The following is a 21,199-nucleotide window of genomic DNA, read 5'->3' as shown; positions in this document are numbered from 1 at the left end:
CGTTTTTAAGTGTGCCATTCCCACTGACCAGTGTGCCAGTCCCGTTTGCAGCTGCGATGTCCCAGGGCCCGGCGGGGCAGGGGGCCGGGGCTGCCGCTCCCGGGGGGCTTCGGGCACTCCTGCGCGCTCGGCCGCGGAACCAAAGGGCTCCGGCCGGGCCCCTACCCCGCTCCGCCCGGGCCGGCCCGCCCCTCAGAGCAGCGGGCAGCGCCGCCCGGCCCGGCCTTCTCCTCAGAGCGGCGGGCGGGACCCCCTGAGGGGAGCGGGTCCCCCCTCCCCTCGATTGCCCGGAGCCCGCGCAGCCCCGTTCCCGCCTCCCCCGCCGCGCTGAGGCGCCGCTTCCCGCCGCCGCCCGGCCCCTGCCCGCCGGGCTGCCAGGCGCGGGGCGGCACCGGGAGCCACCTGCTGCCCCGGGCGGTGGCGGGGCTGGGGCGGGCGGTCGCTCGCTCTGAGGGGGGGGCCGGCCCGGGCGGTGCTGGCCGCCGCTCTGAGGGGAGGGGAGGCCGGCCCGGCCCGGGTGGTGCTGCCCGCCGCTCTGAGGGGAGGGGAGGCCGGCCCGCCGGGTGGTGCTGCCCGCCGCTCGGAGGGGAGGGGAGGGGAGGCCGGCCCGCCGGGCGGTGCTGCCCGCGGCTCTGAGGGGAGGCTGGCCCGCCGGGAGCGCCCTTGGCCCTGCCGCCTCCTTCTGTGAGTAGCTCCGGCGGCGCGCAGGGGGGTGGCGGCCCGGCCGGCTTTGCCTCACTCGGTGTAAATGGTATTTGGCTGCTGGAAGGCTCCGCTGCCGGTGAGGTGGCTGTGAGTAGCCGTTACGGCGGGGTTACTCCGCGTTTCGGTGCGAGGGGTTCCAGGCACCGCGGCACACGCCGCTGCGCGCCTCACCGGTAACCCCCAGCCTGAAGGGAGCGCCGCGCAGGTGCTCGCCTACGGTTTTCTGCTAAACTTGATTAGTTATTTAATTGGAAACCGTTAGGGGGTGGGGGCTGGAGCCCATCTGGCAACTTGGTGCCCCCCCCAGAGAGAAGTTTGCACCTCTGTGAAGCGATCGGTCTGTGGCCCGCAGCGTCCCCATCGCTCCACATACGCTGGGTCTGGTCCTCACTCCACCCCAGAACTATAAATAAGGTTTTGTTGGGGGGGGATTTTTTGAAATTTTTTTTTTTTAATTTAAAAAGAATTAATTTTTAAAATTATTTAGTCAGTTTTTGAAATTTTTTGTATTTTTTTTATGTCTACGGGGCAGCGTACTAGAATGGGCTGGCAGACTAATATTTAACATGAAAAGAGCTGGAAAGCTGGGAGCATTGCGTTCCAGATCTCCGAGTGCCTCCAGCACAGAACAAAACCTGCTGCTTTCGTTGTTTGGGAACACGCTGAAGCTGCTGACAGGTTTGAACTGTGATTTCTGGTTTTGTGTGGTAATTAATGTACTTAATGCCCCCAGGAAGGCTTTGCTAAAGGAAGCGTTGTGTCCTGTAAACAAATTTCGCTGATGTGGTACATTGTGCTGGATGGAGCATTGGAGTGGGAGGTTTTGATTTAGTGATTAGAAACCAGGAGACAAAGGCGGTGCGGTCACCGGGGACTTCGTGGCCCTGTGAGAATTATTGTCTTGCTGCGCGGACAGGTACCAGGGCTGTGGATGCCAGGTTCAGACAAGGGCTTGCCAAGAGCTTTTAGCTGTTCTGGTGGAGGATGGGGTGTGAGTGTAAAGTACCGCGCTGCCTACGTGCTTGTCTACAGCGTTCTTGGAAAAGAGGGATGTGCCTCACCAATTCAACAAGTTTGCATATGCAGTACTTGAAGAAATCTTGCGACTGCTTTCATCCTGCTGTTTGCAGAGTGAAAGGAGTTGCACTTCTATACTGCATACAGATTTGTCTATTTTTTTAATACAGAAAAAATTGAAGGATACAAAATTTGCAGAGGTTCTTATAATAGTATTGAGATTTGCATTTTTCTGCTGGTTGAACAGCTTCAATTGCAGGAGATCCAGTCCAGCAGCTGGGTAGCATATTGTACCACATGCTGAGCTGCAAGAGGAGAGCAACGGTCCTAAAACTTCAATCCACAATTGGGAGTAGACTTGGCTCCCTTCTTGGCAGTAATTCACGAAGGTTTCCTGTCCAGCCTTGCCCCTATCTGTCTGCTGCTACTGAAAGCATGACTTTTACTAGTTACACTAAATTCTTTCTCCTACTTATGGCAATAAACAGTGAGCCAGTCAGGATTTAGTGCACAAAGGAGCTGGAGAAGCCAGTGAGCGATACACCGAGTGCCTGCAGCGGTCTCAGATCAGCAGCCTGTGTGCTCACGGGGTGAATCCATCAATGCTGAGCACGCTGCGGGGTGCTGGCAGCTGCCCAAAGCAGCCCCTGCTCCCCAGGGTGGTATCTCACATGCTGCATTCTCATGCCCTTGTGCCAGGCCGGGATCAGCGTTGCTGAAGAGTGGCTGCGTTGGGAAGGGGGGTTTGGTTGGGGCCAGTGAGTGAGCCTTGACCTGGCCTATTGTTGGGTGTGTGGGAGTGGAAAAAAATGTGGCGAGGTTGACTGTGCTGCTTGTATTGAGAGTCACAGAAATCGGGAAATGCAGCCGAAACCTATAGTGTTCGTTAGGCTTCTTGCAGGGAGAGATGATACGAGGCATGAATGGGGATCACAGAGGAGGAAAGCAAGAAAAAAAGCTGCTGGGTTGTCTGAGTCATCCAGTTTCCCACTGACATACATAGCTTAATGTTTTCACAACCACCTCCATGGAGCAACAAAGTTAAAACCTAATTCCAGGGGCCCTGGAGTCATGGTGCTTCCTCACCGTTGGCTGCTCAGGGCTGGGTACCAGTCAGGGATCCACCTGCCCAGCTACAGGGTTAATGGTGCGGTTGCGTCAGGTGCCAGGCTGGGTGAGAGGGCAGAGGAAAGGGGCTCTGCCTTTATCACATCCATTTGGATGGAGACAGCCCCCTGGACCAAACACACACCTAGATTAATCCCACGTAACATCAGCACTTAACCATTCAGCTGTGGGCTTGGGAAGACAAAGTTTCCAATTCACTTACCAGTCCATAATGGAAGCCTCAAAACCCTTGACCTAGCAAATATATTTATCTTTAGAAAAGAAAAAATTAACAGCCGTCTGCCAGCAAACAGGAGCTGTGTTGACTCACATGCAACCGTTTGCGCTGATAGATGCGAAGGGTCGTTCTCCAGCATGAGAGGCAGCTTGGAGTGTGAAATTCCAGCCTGCTGTGGGTCACAGTGTGAGCTGTGGGTGTTTGTTCTGTCCCGTGAGAATTGCGGTGTAAGGTAAATCCAGGAGTAGCTGTTGTCATCTCTCTGGCTCCGCTGGGTGTAGCAAGGGGTGCTTGAAGGTACATCTGGGATTGCTTTCCTCCTTGGATTTGTTCCTGGCATCAACGTGCCATTGGGCAAGTGACTTGCCCACAGGCCACGAAGGGTTCAGAGAACAGAAGGAACTGGCCAGGGGGGCATGTGATGGTGTTGGAACTGGGAGAAGTGGTTTTCTAGTCTGGGAAGCCAGTCCTAGTTTGGGCAAATCATTCACAAGTTATACTGGACTCCAGCCATGGTTTGGCTTGGCTGAGAAGGAAGGTGGAGAATGGGCTATAGATTTCAGTGTGTTTGGCTTGTGTGTCTCCTTTTTTTTGATTGTTAGTATCTTTATGAGTCTTAATTTGCTCCGGGTAACTCCTTTTTCCTTCTCTTGTCACAAGTGACTGATAGTGTTTTAGCAGTTCTTTGTTTTGTAAGGCGAGTTTCCCATATGTCTAGTGAAAGCACAGGACATTTTTGCTGAGTTTCCCCACTTCTCTTTGGGCTATGCTCTTCACAAGAGGTCCCTGATACCCGAGTGTATACAATATGGTTATACAAATATATTTTGGTGCTTCTGAAAAACTTATTCTTGTTCTTCATTGTCAGAACCACCACGGAAAGCTGCTTGCTGCACACGTGTAACTCAGCCAGCCTTTTACAGGGAAGGGATGCAAACTTGCCAGATGTGATAGAAAAACTCCCTGAACTCTGGGAAACTTTGGAATTGGATCCGATTCTAGATCTGCATGCCACAGCAGGAGCCCAGATCTGCCCTGTGCTACTGATCTTAATTAATTTCATGCTGTTCCCCAGCTGGATACGATGCTTTGACATTGTTTTTGCGGTTTCTATCGGTCTTGTTCCAGTAACACAAAACGGGCCGTCGAGTTCCTCTTCTCTGAATTGCCTGTGAGAACAGGCCTGTGTAACATCTGTCGGGTCACACAGATTTCAACACACTTTTTAAAACAGGGCTGGTGCTGGGATGCTGAGCTCTGAGCCCCTTTTGGGAAGAAAACTCTTGAACCACTCTGTGAGAATGTGAGAACGCACTTCTTTCCTACCTACTAGCCGCCTTTCCAGGCTTATTTCACATCTCTGTCAGGGGAAGGTATTTCAGTGTGTTGATTAAATGCCTGTCTGCCTTGCTCTCATCTCTGACTGCGAGGAGGCTATGTCAGATTCGACCTACTCAGCAAGCAACAAGCACATCGCCATCCCCTGCCCTGATTTAAAAAGTGTGTTGAAATCAGCCTCTGCTGCCTGGTCTCTTGTAAAAAAGAGTGGTAGAGTCTTTCTGTCCCAAAGGTAGGTGCTGGCTGCGCTGCCTGGCTCAGCATCCACCGGGCACCAGCTCACAGGGGCAGTGGCTGCACTGTTCAGCGTGTTCCCAGGATTTCCAAGCCCATCTTTGCCCCGCTCTGGCTTCTCTCCCCTGCCATTTCTTCTTTGTCTGTAGGTTCTCCAGGTTCCTGGCTGATGTGTAAGGGCTTCCTGAGTGTTCCTGTTCCGCCTGGTCACGCTGTGAACAAGTGCCAAGCCTGGCTACACGTGATGAGTGGTGACAAGGGTCCTGATGCCTATACTGTGTCCTCGGCTCGGCAGAGGCTTCTGCTTGTAGGACAGCATAGCTGCAGTATCTGCTTTTTTTGACATGTTTTGATGAGCAAAGAGAAATGTTTTGTCCCCCAGAGCAGTTCAGCTGGCTGGAGTGGGTGTGTTTCAAAGGTCCAAGATCACACTGAGATGTAGGTTTATCCAGCTGTGTACTAGCAGGGAAACGCTCCTCTGTTTTCTGCTGCCGGTTCGTCTTCGTCTTTCCCGAGCAATGTTTGCCTTGTCTTTTCAGAGGAGCTCTGGAGCTATAGGGAGCATGCAGAAAGCACACCTTGCACTGCAGAGCAGGAGTGCAAATTCAGGCCAATTCAGTCTGGGTTAGATCCCAGAAATCAGGGGACTGACCTGGAAGTAGTGGGACATTCTCTAAGTGATTGTAGTTACATACTCCATTTGTAGTTACATTTATTGAAAAGTTTGGCCCTAAATGAGACCAACCTCTTCTGTGCTGTGATTCCTTTTCCATACCACAGTCCCTCAGTTTTTGTTTGGATTTTTTTCTTTCTTCCTTTCTAATTGGGAGCTATGTGGGATCTTCCATTTAATACTGGACTTCCAGACAGATGCCTGTTTCTGACCTTCAAATAACGCTGCAATTCCCATGCTCAGAGTTTCAGTCCTAATCCCCTCTCTCCTGCTTTGGAGTGTTTGTTGGTTGTGCCCGGAGTAAAGCAGGTGCCCTGATGGAAAATCCAGGTGAGAGAGGATTTCTACAACAGGGTAATCTCCTGAACTGCTCCAGCCCTTCAGTAAATAGCAGATCCAGCAAGATACAGAGCCTGATAATAATTTCTGCAAAAACATTGCTGAATCTGCAGTGGTTTTTTTAAACTCTTTTCTCTAGGAAACTGAAAAGCTGTAGGGAGTTTTCCACAGATACTGCAGAAGAGCTGATATGAGTCCTGCAGTAACAGGCCTTCTCTAGAGCATTACATGTACAAAACAAGAGTCGACTTTCTGAAGTAAGAACAGAAACAGACCATTCTCAATGGCAAACTGCTTTTTTTATGGTTTATTTGTGGTCCACATCCACTGAATTTGCCACCAATGCACACTTTGCTGAGACTTCTTTGAGCAGCAGAAACAAATTGTTGGGTAGTGTGATTTGACAGATGCGTGACACGATGCCACTCACTGCTGCCAGGCCCTGATCAAGGGTTCGGCTCAGATCAATTTTCTTGCTTTCCATTTGAGTGCACACGTTGATGGTTTCTAAAATTTGTCAGCTCAAGCCTCATTCACCATCCCCCATGAGCCATTCCTGCCTTGAAATTCATACAGGTGCCTGGAGGCATTTTTCTTCTTTCTGGGTAATATTTAACTGCTAATTACACATCCTTTCCTCCTGCGCCCTCCACCTGAGTGCTCCCAGGAACACGTACGGTGCGTGGGACCTTAATCAGTATTCCAGTGGGTAGAGACACCTTATTGCAAGCAAAGAGTCTGGAGTGGGGTGTCTTTGGGGAGCCCACGTGAGCTTTGGGCTCCGGGGATGCTTTGCACCTGCTGCAACAGTCACCGCTTTTTAAGTGCGTGAGTGCGGGTGGATTTTCTTCACCCATTGCTGTGGTGAGTCTTGTCATCTACCGGACTCTGTTTTTCATTCCCAAATCAGAGGTTAATTATGCTGCCAGGTGCTGGTGCGAGCTGCAGCTCAGAAATAAGTTTCTGCTAATATCTCTGTGCACGGAAGGGGCTTCCAGTGCCTGTCGAGTCCAGATGAGCTGGGAATCAGCCTCGGGCTTTGTTCTATACTATGAATTGGCTGTCCCTCGTGTTGATTTTCCTGGCTGAATGGTGTGCAAATGAGCCGCCTCTAGCACATAAGCAGCATTTTTGGGATGCAGTGATACATCTGTGTCAATCTGCTGTAAAATGTAATGCAGGAGGGCATCCGATCCCTTCCAGAAAGCGTGGGGCTTCCTGCACAGGTGATGTATCCCAGATGTGCAGCCATACTCTGAGCTGTTGGATCTGTGCAGCAATGATTGAAATGGAGGATTCCCAGATACCAAGGGATTGAAAACTCTCAGTATCTGCTTGGATGAAGCCTTCTGGTGGAAAAGCACATCTGAGGAAACAAATGATGTATGGTCTTGACACGGTGCAGAGAACTGTGCAGTCGCTGTGGCCCTGAAGGAGGTACAAATCACTCGTCTGTTGTGCCGCAGTGTTAGAAAAGGCTTTTCTGATTGCAGGGGCAAACCGAGAGAGATCACTTGACACTGTGTGAGCCTTGGAGACCACGTCACGAACCTGGAAATCGGTCTGCTCACTCTGTGCATTGTTCTGTTTTAAGTCTTGTGACATGGTTCTGTGTTATCAGAAAGTAAGGAATCCTTTCCCCCAAAAAAGACCAAGCAGTGTATTGCACCTTTCCCTCGCTGTTATAATAAGGTGGATGCTGATGACCTCTTATTTGCCAGCTCTTGATTACATCATTTGTAGTTGGTTAATTTAGCATCTCGTGTGTGTACAGTCATAAATTAAAAATGTAGAATAAAAGCCTTCTAATAATAATTTTAAAAAAGCTGCCAACAAAACAAAACCCTCTAGCATTCCTTTCAGGAATAAGCTGCAAAATTACTCCCAGCTCTCTCTTGATAGCTGATATATCATCTGTGCATTGCATGTAAATGGCAGTTTTGTTTTAAAATGTTATTCCATTTCCTCTTAAATGAATCACTTCAGACCTAAATAATGAAGTAACTCCGTCTCTGCAAATGTGGCCACTGGACCAAATGATTTCTTGTAAATGTCTTTTAATGAGCCTTACTATGTAAGCACAGCACACTAAACAGACCATTTTCTTTTGGATTATATATTAGTTTAAAATTTATGGGGTTTTTAGTGTTTCTGGATGGGAGGGGGTTTTATGCATCCCGAATTCTGTGGGTCTGCCTGGAAACTTAAGTAGTAGAGCATGCCTGGGTCCACGATGGGAAATCCTAGACAACTCGCCAGAGCTAGTGGGAAGCTCTAGGTGACATATGTGATATCAGTGAAAGAAGGGGAGTTGGGGTGTTTTAAAAAAATAAAAAATCAACAACAGGCATTTGAGCAGTGCAAGCTTTGAGCTGCAGGAACTTTAACAGTGCGGTGGTGACACGGTGGGTTTTTTCCATTTTAAGTTCAAATCCTGGTTCTGACGTGTATTTCACAAGTGTCTCAGCAAGTCTTCTAATCCCTAATCCTAGATCCTGGCGTGTAACTGGTGGGAAAATACCTCTGGCTTGTTTTGCTTCCATATCCTGGCTTGTCTGCATAGAGCGCCCTACGCTGAAGGATCTGGAGTGTTTTAATGATGCAAATGCACTTTGCTGAACATGGTAGAGTTACTGTCGTTCCCATGAATAAGTGCATTCACACAGAGGGAGAGGAGAAATGTGTGTGGCCCAGCATTTTAAGGCAATAAACCATAACTGGGAAATCTGCAGGTCACTGTCTGGTTTAGACATTGCTCCTGGGCAAGTCAACACCAAAGTCTCTCTGGTTTGTATCTCCAGGTATGACTATCGGAATGAGGGCGTTCCTTTCTGGGGACGTGTCTTTACTTCCTTGGTTCTTGTCATCTCTGTGAGCTGAGGGTTTTTTGCCCCTCTTGAGAAATAAGCCATGCAGGCAGAATTACTGTGGGTTATTTTTTTGGTGCTGCTACTGCACAGTAGAATTGCCTGCAGCTGGTGTAACTTTCTCTGTCTTGGCAAGGAATTGAAATGCTTTTAATATGTGTTTTAACAACAGCTCAACCTGGAGAGCTCTTGCCAGAACTTGGGGCAAATGCTTGTATAATGTATATTGGGACACGTACGAATACACAGGCTCCATACAGAGCGGGGTTGTTTGCCTGAGGCCACGTTTATGCCTTAGCTCCCGCTAGCCAGTTTGAACTTGGGTTTTTTGTTGCTTTTTTCCCCCTTCTTCCCTCTTTAGAGCCTCACAAGGTAAATTCAGGCACATTCAGGTCTCACTGAAGCACACTGTGTTTTTATTACTTTCTGAAAATACAGTTTGCCTCAAACCCTCGGCAATGTTCCCAGTACTTGTGGCTCCTGATGCAGCTGGAAGGTGAGCGCAGGAGCACGTGGCTGCGCTGCCTCGAGGCTGTTTGGATCAAAGATAGTGGTTTGCCAGGTTACAGGGAGCTGAAGCTGAATTTGCAACTCTTTAAATATAAGCCTGTTTCCTTTCTGGGCTGTGCTGTGAATGCTCAATTGATTCCCTGCTGATGGAAAACAGCAGGGAACAATGAAACAGGTAGGTTCAAACCACTCCGCGTTGGAAGCAATTAGACAAGGTAAATTGTTGCAAAGACAGGGAAGGGCAGGCTGCTGGAGTGGAGGCAGAAGCAGAACCAAAACACCCATCCGCTTCCTCTGGGGACTGCTCACAAGCCAGGTCCTTGCTCTCGAGCTCAGTTGCTTTTAGGAAAGGAGAAAAACTGGTAACTTAGAAGGATTAACTTCTCCCTTGGATGGGAGTGAGTTTGCTGCTTAGGCTGATGTGCAAGCTGAGCTGAGCACACATGGTTTGAGCTGAGCCTCAAACAGATGTGGCTTAGCACAAAGCTCCTTTGGAGCGCTGGGAGGGTGGATGTGGATGGTAGCTGAGTCCTCAGCCTCTTCTTTTGCAGGAGATAGGGTGGTGATGGGTCTGTGGTGTGGAATTCTTGCAGGAGAGCAAATCTGAGATTGTCAGCTGTCAGGGCAGCTACCGCTCCTCTGGGATAAAGTCCTTCCTGCCTTATTTAACAGGATCTGGCTGCCTCTTGGCTTCTTCGGTGACAGCCTGGCATTTGTTTATTGGAATTAATGCTGTATACCTCTGATAATTTGCTTCTCCTCACACAGCTCCAGCACCCTGGTAGTGTTCATGTAAGTTCAGCTCTTGGTGGCCTTTTGATAATGTAAGATGGCTCGCACATGGCACTGCGCATTCACATCTGCAACAGGATGTGGGGGAAGAGAATAGCCCAAATTCTAGCCTATTTCTAAATATTCTAGAGAATACTCCTTTTCCTAGCAGCTATCACAGCCAGTATACTGAGAAAGAAAACCAGAAATCAAGCAAACCAGTACTGGGTTTTGTTCTTCCATCCCTTAGTGGGTGTTGTGGTTTAAAACCCAGCTCTGTTGACATTTTTGGGAAGGGAATGAAGTCCTGGAGCAGCAGAGCTGGCACCCAGTGTTCTTCAATAGACCTGGATGAGTAAAGAGGGTAAAATCACCTTTCAGCCTGTGGCTGGCCACAATAGAAGATAAAAATATTATCTGTGCAGCAGTGCAGTTGAAAGGATGAATTAATCCTCTGATTGAGCTCCTGGGTCAAAACTAGTATATATTACTGCTGGAGAAACTACCTGATTTTGTGTCTAAAGCCTGCAACACAGCTTGATGCAAAGACCACCTTTTTCTAGGTGGCAAAGCACTGAACTTGTGTGTCTTCCTAACCAGCACCCGCCTTCCCTAGCAGGGAGTTGGCTCTCAAAGTCCAGCTCTCCTGGAAAAAAACTCAAACCAACCCCTCTGTTCCCCATTGCCCCTCTTCTGTAATTGCCAGGTGCTGCAGGAGCCGCTTGACAGACGAGCTGTGATCCCCATCTCGTTGTAAATGAGCATGGCCGTTCAGCTCGGAATTGGACGGTGCAGGGGGAGGCAGGCAGGCTGGATAAAGGGGGGCATTGCTACTACTTGCCAAAACAACCTATACGCTCTATCTGCAAAGATGTTTTAAATGGAAACGTGCCCAAAGCTTAACTTTATGAAAACATTTCCAGCTCCGTCATATGGGGATGCAAAAATAAGCAGCGGTGTGTGTCCCCACTCCCAGTCTCGAGAACTACGGGTGAATTAGTGGCTCTCAAAACCCCAGGCAGGTGTGTGTGCACAGGGGGAAGTGCATGCCATGTGTCATAAAGAAAGAATGTCCTGTGATTGCTGTATCAAAGTCCATTTCTTCTCCTCTGCTCTATAGCTGTTATTGAGCACTCTTGATTTTCCAAATGTTTTTATAAGCAGAGGAGGCTCCAGCCCACAATGCCCCAAAACCAGTAGGTTCCCATGGATTTTGCTGGACTTTGCTGGGTCCTTGAGTCTCGCAGCACCGGCTTGGCCAGGCATAACCCTGCTGATTCATAGGGGAGGAATGGAGCTGGGACTTGCTGTAGGTAAAGCAGAGGACAGGCACCTCTCACCCTGGCCTGAAACACAGACCTTGGACCTCTTTACTTGCTGTACAATGCAGGAAAAAAAAATATAAATTTGATGCATTTGTCAAATTGCATCTTAGATTTTTACACCCTGTTGGAGAAATTAATCGTCGCAAACAGGCGGTTTAGTGACAATAACAATTCTTTGGTTATAGGTGACTCATGCACAAATAGCTTACTACTACCAAGGTGGTTTGAACCAGATGGAAGTTAGTAATTATGAACATTGCATGGCTTAATATCAAAATATGGAGACTTATTTATTTGGGATTTTTATTTTAATAGCCAGAGGAGGAGAAAAACAGTTCTATAAATCTGGAATTTGTGCTCTCCTAGTAAGGACCAACAAGGTAAAAGTTGGACGTGGCTTTTTCTGAATTATGTCCGTAGTCAAAATACTTGCTGAGCTTTCCCTAGCCTGCAGCAAGATGGAGAGTCTCTGCAGTCTCTGCTTGTCCGTGGTACAACCTGCATCAACAAGGTTTCAAATGGATGGATGGGGAAAGGGATGGGGACAGCGCCGTTACTTGAGCTTCGGTGCCTCTCACAGGTTCTTCCGAGGCGTGTGTAAATCCTTTCGCTGTGCTATACAGTAAGGCTGGGCAAACTCTCAACACAACATATTTCTTTCGGCGTGGAAAGATCTACGACTACAGTTGATGATCGTGTTGCTGAATTAACTTGGCCTGGCTAAACAAAGGAGTCAGTCAGTCAGAGGAGAATGACCCAGTTACAGACTCAAGACAGAGTTATTTTTGTTTTTTAAATTAAAAGAAAAAAACAGAACCTTTTTAACCTAAGGGGATCGAAGTATTTCATGAATTGACCTTGCAGTTCTGATCCTTCATACCCAGGCAGATACTGACCATGTTCCTTCCTGCTGGTTACGGCGCTCTCATATATCTGTCAGTGGAGCCTCCCAAGCACACACACGTGTTGACTCAGCTCCTGGCCTCCCCACCCCGAAACAACACCTGTCCTGTCAAGAGCAATCAGAGCTGTGTCCTTCTTGCCTCCCAAATCCACAGCCTGCCACTACATGTGTTTTATGTGACGGATGCTACTTTGCGGAAACCTTTAGGAAAGCCTCAATAAGGGGGAAGGGAGGCTGCCTTTCAGATTTCCAGTTCTTTTTATTACCGACTGATTTCTATCCGCTTAATAATTTTCTGGCTATTGTATGTCTTGCGCTGTGTAAAATTAAAGCCACTAAGAACATGTCACAGATCCACGGTATCCCAGTGGAGTGTAACAGAGTGAGGCTGAGTTCTGCCTGGTTGTACTGGGCAGCATCCAAAATGGGAAACTCAATTTCAGTATCAGGTGTTGAAGAATAATTTAATTTTCAGTGGATAGTTTGAGTGTATTAGCTCTCCGAAGCCAGGAGCTGAAATGGTTTCCGAGGTCTGTTTGAAGTGGTATTCACACCCTTCTCAGACTGAAGGAGTCTTTGAACGCCTAAGGTTACTAGGCACATTTAGAAACCATTTGGAAAATGTTTATAAAATCAGTAAACATGCAGGCTGCTCTTTCTAGCTCCGGTTTTACCCTACCAAAATGCAGGAGCAGGCAGATTTTCAGCTGTCCACTTGGAGGCTTCTCCTCTTCCATAACAGACCTGAGATGACACTGACACGAGGGAGGTGCTGGTCCGAACTCACGTCAGCTTTCTGTCCCAGTCACACTGCAATCCTTTTCTGTCATGGGGTAGCTGCTGTTTTGTCGTGTAACTTTTGGAGCTTCAAGTTAGGGGCTGAAATGGTTTTTCTTCTGTTCTATAAAGGAGTTTTTAAACCTTTCTGTGCTGACTTTTTTTTTTCCTTCCTTAAAGATGTATTACTGTATCCTGGGTACAGAACTCTTCGCATTTATTTGCTCAGTGATCTGAATCTCAGTATGAAATGATAATCTAAAACCCTAAGGCATTTAAAATATATGTTTACCAAAATTGTATAACAGCAATAATATATGGGTAACAACACATTATTGTGTTTATATCTTATTTTTATCCTATTAATACTGAGCAGCAATTAGTTTAAAGCAAATTGCTCAAGACTATTGTAGCAAAATTTCCATTGAATTCAGCAGGGCCAGATTTTCACCACTGAGGAAATATTAAGAACCCCGGTCCCATGAGACTGCACAAAGTAGGCTAAGAATCTTTAACAAATAGTTGCCTATTATCACTGTCAAATTTTGGCTAATATTTTATGAACTCATTCTTCTTTTTTTTTTTCTTTTTTCTTCTGTAGCCGAATCAAGATGACGACAGCTGCACCCCTGATCAATAATACTCAGTTCTCAGTAAATGTGACCACAAAGTCTCAAGAACAAATTCTCTATCAAAGTAAGAAAACTAGTGGGGTGGTGGCTTTTTTTTTTTTTTTTAAGTGGACCTTGTACTTAGCAAACTTCAAACAGTACAATAACTTTGTAAATAAGATTTTTTTTTTTCCATTACTGTTTCCCTGCTAGGTTCTGGAGCAATAGTTGCTGCCATTGTAGTAGGAGTGATTATTATTTTTACAGTGGTTCTGCTCATATTGAAAACATATAACAGGTACGTGGCCAAGTTCTATACTTCACTAAGGCAGGACAAGATGAACCAAAATTGGTGTGCTGTCATCTAGCAGACCATTTCAGTATTTGTTGCTGAAAATTTCCAGGAGAATCTAAACTGTAATGTGTTTGAAGCGTCTGAATCTCACCATCAGTGTTCTGTGATTGCTAGGAAGCAAAAAAAGGTTCTTGATGGAGGGTGCTTTCTGGGAGCATAGGAGAGGTCTGCTGTGTGCATCAATGCTGCTGGACAGGAGCTTGATTTCTCACTTTTCAGGGCATTGGGTTAGACTTAATGCTCTAGAAGCACTGACTTGCCATTTAGTATCTTGGGGGTGAAATCCTGGCTTGCACTGGCTTTTAAGTAGCTGTTTGATGTAACCTGCTTCCACGGGAACCTTCCCAATACCACGGGACAGACCACAACATGTGCCAGCTCCGGTGACAATTTCATTTTTATCTTTACAGACGCATGCGAGTGAAGCGGGAGCTGGAACCCAAACCCACCAAAACAGCAGTGCCACCTGCTTTAGGGCAGAAGAGCAGCAGCCTGGCTCAGCACCCTACAGTGACTTTCATACCTGTGGATATCCACATGCAGAATAGGTAACTGGGAGTGTCCTCCCTGTGAGAGAAGGGAGATGGAATTCTTACTTACCTGGACCTGGGACTTCTCGGCAAAGCAATGGCTGCATTTGGAATAGCAATGAGTTATTATTTTGTCTATAGATTCTAATTAATCCTGCTTTCTCTCTTTGGGAGGAAAAATTAAAGGCCTGGACACTGTTTGTATGACTGAAATCAACTGGGGAAGGCACACAACTCATCAGAAACACAGTGAGCCTTCTCACAGAGCTCTCTAGGGTATGGAGAGACTGAATAAACCAAGCCCGTTCCTTGGAAGGAAAGATGCCCACTCATCTTCTGTGGAGCTTTTACTTACTCCGAGAGTTTGAGTTTTTTGTGTTCTGCAATGACTGATGATAAACTGGAAGAAAAATTTGGACACAAGAGCTATAACTCGGGTTGAACCTGGGTTTGTTACGATTTACGTGAAACAGGTTTGTGGTCTATTTTATACATGGATAGTACAGGAAGTATCAAAATTGTATTTATCTTTACTCATTTTTCATGTTTCTAATGCCACATATCTATGCTTTAAGATAAAAGAGAAAAAGTTACTTTTTATTTTCAAGTATTTTAAAAACATTTCTATAAACTTGGTAATCTGTCCATTTCCAAATGAACTCAATGTCTTAAGGCTTTTCTCTCTCATGCCAAGAACTGCTTTAGGTTCATTACTGGAGTTGCATTAGAATGTTTCGTCTTACAGAAAATCTGAGAAGTTCTTTAATTGAAAAAGTAAGTGTGGAAAGGCAGTATAAAGCAAGCGGGGCTTTACACAGCTACTATGTCCAACTCACACCCTGAAATGCTTTGTTCTCTAATGCAGACTAGGCTTGAACTATTTTTAGACATTTTTTTAATTATTATTCTAGAAAGTAACTGAAAGCGATGTTGTTTTGCAAATGTGATGATTGTGGGTGTACAGTAATGCAACAAAGAAATTTCCAAAGATATTCACAACCCACTGAGTGTGAACAGACAGTGGCATTGTCAGACATTTAGTGGCTGATAGTCTCAAGCGTGGGTATCAAAGCAGCCCTGAAACACAGCTGAAAGGACAGATAGGAAGGATTAGGAAGAAGCTGAGGAGTTAAACCTCGTCCTAAATAGAAGTACGTGAGGCTCTGAGAAACAGCTCTACTTTTTGACACACACATCTTAAATTTTATGGAACCACTCACTTGAATGGCTGGGCAGAGCGTGAAGCGAACACAGCGGTAATGTAGCAGCCTGGATTTATTTTCTTGTGTGTATCTTGCACTGAAACACTGCCAGTGGTTAGCTCTAGGCTACTGTGGCCGTTACAGAGCTCCGGCCTGTTTGTAGACCTTAGTACATCTGTTAGTAGGGTATTTTAACTCCTTTTTGGGAGCTGTAGAGAAAGAAGTTATTGTTGTCTAGCTGAGCTGATCACAGAGAGCCTCCAGCTTTGAAGCTTTTTGTCCTGCAGTGGTTCACTTGCACTTCTTCCCAGTTCTGCCCCACGTTACCACTTGTTACTTTCTTAAATCACACCGGGCCAAAACAAAGCTGACCATTCTCAGAGTAACGCAGTGAGGGACTGGGGTGGTAAGTAGACAACATTTCTTTCCAAGATATGAACCCATCTCTTGACCAGGTAATTTTTACTAACTGTGCAGAAAGTAAATTCAATTACATTGCAAATTTTTTTTGTATGAAACTGGAGCACAGTTTGAATTCCAAACTAAATATTAAGACAGCTGTTTGTGAAGTTTCTGAACCTCGTTGTAAATATTTTAGTTGTCCTAGTTCTCTAACTTACTTTTTTTGTGGCAGGAATGACTGATATAATCATTCAGAAGGTACTGCAGGTGACAATTTAATTTTTTTCTAAAGACATAAAGGAGTTGGCCTCCTGTTTCTATCTCCAGACAGCTAAGGATGTTTTCTAGGCATGTTCCACTGTATCAAAATCAAGCTCTTTACAAAAGATAAGCCCCATCTTACTGTTATTTTTTAGCATCACCAGCCAGACCTACTTTTAGCAAATTTTACTTTCCATTTAGAGTTTAAAAACAATGAAGTTCACTTTGCTTCACTGAAGCAGAATAAGCAGTACTACTGTAAGCAATTCTAGATTGCTAGAATTACTGTTACTGGCAGGAAAATTACTGCTGTAACCACGCTAGCATTGCTCAATCTGCAAAATTGAAAGCCTGCTGTTTTACCAGTAAATTTTTTCTTATATTGGCACAGCCTGCGAGGCCCCCACAGTCCATTCTGATTCCTGTCAGCAAAATCCAGAGCTTATGCTGACCACGCAAAATCACCTTCTTAAGAAACAAAAATCACTGTATTTCCACCGCGCTGCCACTGTAACACTTGTGTAATTTGCTGTGGATTTAAGAGTTTTCCAGGATCAAGCCCACACTGCCCTTGCCCTGTAATAGTAGCTTCACTGCTGCTTCAGCCTGCCCTGTCTGGGAACCCCGCTTCCCTGTTCAACCCCCCATCTTTTGGAAAAGCTCCCCATTAGCTGCCTTTGCGTGCAGACTTGCCATCAGGGAAACCTGCTGGTTTAAAAAAAAAATACAAAACTGAGAGCTGATGTTGCAATTTGGTCTGTTAAAGAAATCCTAGACCGTGGAAGTCTTTGGAGAGAATAGGCAACATAAGTGTAACTCATTGTGATTCACACAAACTTGTCTGCGAGTTAGTACAAAGTTGAACACTTGGTGGCACAGTGCCTCAGAGCGCCTTTTTGCCCAGCAGTGCGATACAACCAACGTTTCTACCTTCTTACTTTGGTCTTTGGTCAAGTTTCTCTCTTGACAAAATACCAGTGGGTCTGTATTCTGACAATGCAAACATTCGGTCTGCAGGTCATATAAAGAAACATTGCTAGATTTTTTTTCTAAGGGCGTACTCAATAGTTCATCTGCAGTGGGTCTTGCAAGAATTAGTATTTATTTTCTTGCTTCTGTAAGTCTTCTAGAATTAACAGCTTCAGCAGGTTGGATCCTTCAGGCTCACAGCTGGCACTTTACTGATGCTAGTACACTAGTAAAATGTTCCTGTTTTTCACTGCGGGGTAAGCCCTGTTCCCCAAAACTTCTGCAAGGCAGCGGTCACCCCTCTGGGTCCGGCACCCAGGTATTTCCGCAGAGCACGTAGCTCCATCTAGCGTCCTCCTCCCATCCAACAGCTCGCAACCCATTTCTCAACAGACGAAACCATACAGTAACTCCAAGTGTAGCAGCCAACTTTACTACATTTCAGCACCTACCCGCCCCCCAGCCCAGCTCCTTCCCTCTGCTCCGCGGTGCCGGGACTGTTCGGTAGGCGAGTGAACGCTACCCCCGGTACGGCTGTGCGCAATACAGAGGTACCATCATTGGAGGTCTAAGCAGATAAAATGTAAGAACGTTTTTGGTCTTTTCCCTAAGTCCCATAACCAATTTATTTGCCCAAAAGGCACTTGTAAAACCACGTGTCTTTCACATGACACTTACATGACTGCTGAGAACACAGGAAGCAGCTGTTGTGTTAACTTTATTTGAAGGAACCTAGCGTTTCCTTTTTAAAGGGCATACACATTTCTTTTAGATAAAACGCAGAGCTGTTACTTTGGATAGATCTGTGCGAACCGCAGGCAGCTGTGGCAGCATTTCCACCAGTGATGTGCCACACACGGTTTTGCCTGCACAAGACAAGGCCGTGAGGTAGCAGGGAGGGCCAGGCCGCTCACGACAAGTCGCAGCAGGGTTCCCAAACGCAACCCACCGCCTTTACCGACCGGGCAGGGCGGAGAACACGCACCAGCAGCACTGCAGGGCCGCAGAGCAGAGGCCTGGGCCGGCCCGCAGCCCCTCACAGCAGGGACCCCCCCAAGGCCCCGGCGCTGCAAGGATCCCGATGTCTCCCGCGGAGCCGCCCGGGCCCAGGGCCCCCCGTTCCGCCGAGGAAGGACCGAGCTGAGGCGAGGGGACGGCTCCACAGGGAGGGCGGCCGGCCAGGACGCGCCGCGCCCGCGCAGCCGCCTCAGGGAGACAGCGAACCGCCGTTCCCCGCTGCGGCCGCGAGACCACCTGACCCGCGAGCCCCGGAACGTCCCGCCCCGCGCCAACATCTCGCGAGAAGAGGATTCCCCCTCCCCACCCGCGCGCCGGGAAAGGACGCCTAACCACCGCTCCCTCCTCCCAGCGGAACGCCGCGCTTTCTGATTGGCTAGCTTCCGCGCGCGCACCGACCCTCCGCGGCGGCAGCCACCAATCGGCAGCCGCCGGCGAGCGTTCGCGGAGGGCTCGGCCCCGCCCCCTCCTCCCCCAGCGCCGCGAGCGTGCGAGGGGGCTTGCGGGCGCGCGGTGCACGCCGGGACGGCAGCGCGCTGCGACCAGGAGGAGGCGGAGGAGGCAAGATGGACGCGGGGTTCTTCCGCGTAAGTGCCGGCCTCAGGGGGGGCCGGGCGGGCGGGAACGGCGGCGGGGCTCCCCCGGCGGGGGACACTGGGCCGAGCCTGGCTGCTGCAGGCCCCGCAGCCGCGGGCGAAGCCGCTGGGGCCGCCGCTCCCCCGAGGAACGCCGCCGTGCCCCCCCGCCCCCGCCCTGCGCAGGCTCCTGTGAGGAGCCGCCGCGAAGAAAATGGCGGCGGGAAGCAGGCCGGGGCGGCCGGGCCCAGCCGCGAGGCCGCGGCACCGGGGCGCTGTGGGAGTGGGAGGGGAGCGGCTGCGAGGGGCTCCGCCGCCCCGGGCCCGGGCCCGGAGGAGGAGGTGGCCGCTCCGTGCGCGGCGGGGACACGCGTGGCCGCAGCACGGGGGCTCTGCCGCCGCCCCCAAGGGCCGCGCTCGCCCGGCCCGGCCCCGCAGCCCGGCGCGGCCTGGGGCCGACGTGTCCTGCGCTGGGCCTCGGGGCGGCCGGGCCTCCGGCCCCGCCGGGGGGAGAGAGGAGCCCCGCGTCGGGCCGGCCTGGCCCTGGGCTGTGCCGTGCGAGGAGCCCTGGGGGAGAGGCCGCGGGGCAGGGGGGAGGCGAACCCGGCCTTGCCATCGAGTGCGCTTTTGGGGGCCGCGTTCAAAGCACATAAACAAAATTGCCTTTTTTTTTAAGAGAGAATTTTTTAAAGTGTGACGCGAAGGTTATTAAGTGTATTCAAACCAAAAAGAAGTTAGGCTTTATTTTTAGGTGGGTATGTGATAATTTCTTTTAATCGTTGAGCTTTTCTTTTCTGTTCTTACAGCTGTGCTATATTTTCTGCAGACTATTAAGCAGTAACCTACCTAGGGTATATTTCTTCTCAGCCTTTTTTTCTGTTAATTAGGATGAGCTTATTTTTTGGGGATTCCTTGACAATTTTGAAAACAAATTTAATTTTTCAGGAGTCATTCATTTGTTCAGCTATATTATTTTCTATTTCTGCAACTAGGATGCTTTTAGAACATGAGGGCACATAATCTCTCAATTCAATTTTGTGTTAACGTACCAGCCTGAGAAAAATAATTACAAGTTAAAGGTGCACTTGTTCTGTCTAATGCAATTGTTGACAAGTTTACAAATCAAATAGTTGTAATTGACAGTAGAATTACTGGGACTGAAAACACTGAATTGGAAATCTAATCTTGTTTTAAATGGCCTGTGAAAGGTGACTGTTTTAGAAAGGCAGAATCAACATGGCACTGGAACGAGGCTGTAAACAGTGTTCTAATCTCCTTCTAGCCTTGGTTCAGGAGAAAACAGTTCTTGTGGAAATTACAGAAGTGCAGCAGAGCAGTAGTTTGCACTCACCTTAACAAGAAAGCTGCTATTACTAATTCTTCCAGTTCTTTACACTTCTGTAAAGTTGCCAGTGCAAACCATTTTGTCTCTTCCTTGAAATTTTATGTGATAGTGTGCTCTGGGTCTTCGGTTACCTTTGCTGTTTGCCATGTGGTATGAACAGGCTAAGAAAAACTTAACCTTTCCTTTTCACTTCTGGGTTGTGAACAAGAGAGTTTTGAAAAAGAACATTAAATTCTTGAGTGATCTGACAAATACTGTGTGTGTTGTTAATGTGTAAGCCACACAGTAGACTGCAAATATTATCAGGAGTTTTAAACAGACTTCATCCTGGTAAGTGCTTGTGCCACAATTGGTCTTTAGGATTCCTGTGCTTCAGAATAGCGGAAATAGTTTGTTTCCTGTCAGTATCTGATGACTTCGTAGCATGTTACGTTGCTAATTCAAGGTGCTTTCATATCAAATGAAGTAATTAGGTTAACCTGAGAATTGGAGCTTTTTCTTATTTCTTGACTTTTGGTTCCTTAGTAGCTTACGTTATTGCTGGTACTCAACCCTTTATTCTGTGCATAGAAATTGCACATATTAAATTCCTGTGTTTTCCATCAGTGAGGTTGGTTTCCTTAATAAGCTTCAGGTGTGAACTGTGGATTTGTTTTAAATTGGTAACAAATCATCAGTATCTGGATGCAGTTCTGCTCATACTCTTGTTCATGTGTGGTTCTGTTTACTTCTGTGCAAGTAAATTTTCCAGAACTGGACTTTCAAGCCTTTCAGTTCCAAATGAATTAACCTATAGTTTCTGTTCATGAAAGTGGAACGAGTTGGTGAACTTTAACAGAGCATGATCAATAAAATAGTATTCTTTGTACTCTTGCTGGCTCTGTGTTGACTGATCTGCTTCAGAGAAATTTACCCAAAGGTTTCATAGATGTCATTGTAACCAAATATGACATTTTTGTTCCTGGACGGAGTGAAAAGAGCTTATTCCTTCTGAGGAGTTTGTGAATTCCAGCATAAGTCCTTTCCATAACAATTTCAGACTACTGTACTTCTAAACTCGTAAGTAGTATGCCAGGGAGATTATATGATTAAGGTGTCGCTGCAGAGCTCAGGGGCCTGCTTACTCC

The 21,199-nt window shown here is 47.6% G+C and overlaps 2 protein-coding genes across 13 annotated transcripts in view; both read left to right on the top strand.

The window, feature by feature from the left end:
• The first annotated feature begins 554 nt into the window (after nt 1–554).
• Nucleotides 555–16,081, top strand: LOC119144087 (non-compact myelin associated protein). Of its 4 annotated transcripts, none has more exons than XM_037378988.1 (5): nt 555–684; nt 1,238–1,383; nt 13,407–13,501; nt 13,630–13,714; nt 14,182–16,081. In XM_037378988.1, exons 3-5 carry the CDS (start codon nt 13,417–13,419, stop codon nt 14,321–14,323), a joined length of 312 nt encoding a protein of 103 aa, XP_037234885.1. In that variant the 5' UTR covers nt 555–684; nt 1,238–1,383; nt 13,407–13,416; the 3' UTR covers nt 14,324–16,081. The 4 variants fall into 4 exon arrangements, with proteins under 4 accessions (XP_037234885.1, XP_037234888.1, XP_037234884.1 ...); XM_037378987.1 differs by having other exon boundaries at nt 680–792; XM_037378989.1 differs by lacking the exon at nt 555–684 and adding an exon at nt 693–781.
• A 2,534-nt stretch (nt 16,082–18,615) lies between these two features.
• The window catches only part of SRRM1 (serine and arginine repetitive matrix 1), a 20,001-nt gene continuing 17,417 nt past the window's right edge, over nt 18,616–21,199 (top strand). For 8 of the 9 annotated variants that reach the window (XM_037378978.1, XM_037378980.1, XM_037378983.1 and 5 more), the window contains exon 1: nt 18,616–18,739. In XM_037378978.1, the coding sequence (XP_037234875.1) occupies nt 18,719–18,739 (21 nt within the window). In that variant the 5' untranslated portion in view covers nt 18,616–18,718. The remainder of the gene's footprint in view (nt 18,740–21,199) is intronic. The other variant, XM_037378984.1, reaches the window with a different exon arrangement.

This window comes from Falco rusticolus, chromosome 3, assembly GCF_015220075.1.
Source record: "Falco rusticolus isolate bFalRus1 chromosome 3, bFalRus1.pri, whole genome shotgun sequence".
Taxonomy (NCBI): Eukaryota; Metazoa; Chordata; class Aves; order Falconiformes; family Falconidae; genus Falco; species Falco rusticolus.
Note: the sequence above shows the minus strand (reverse complement) of the source record. Positions and strands in the feature narration are given on the sequence as shown.

Excerpts from the sequence above, each read along its gene's own strand:
- LOC119144087 (XM_037378988.1), top strand. The coding sequence starts at position 13,417 with ATGACGACAGCTGCACCCCTGATCAATAATACTCAGTTCTCAGTAAAT. Across the intron at positions 13,502-13,629 it reads AGAACAAATTCTCTATCAAA|GTTCTGGAGCAATAGTTGCT; the intron begins GTAAGAAAACTA and ends TTTCCCTGCTAG. Across the intron at positions 13,715-14,181 it reads ATATTGAAAACATATAACAG|ACGCATGCGAGTGAAGCGGG; the intron begins GTACGTGGCCAA and ends TTATCTTTACAG.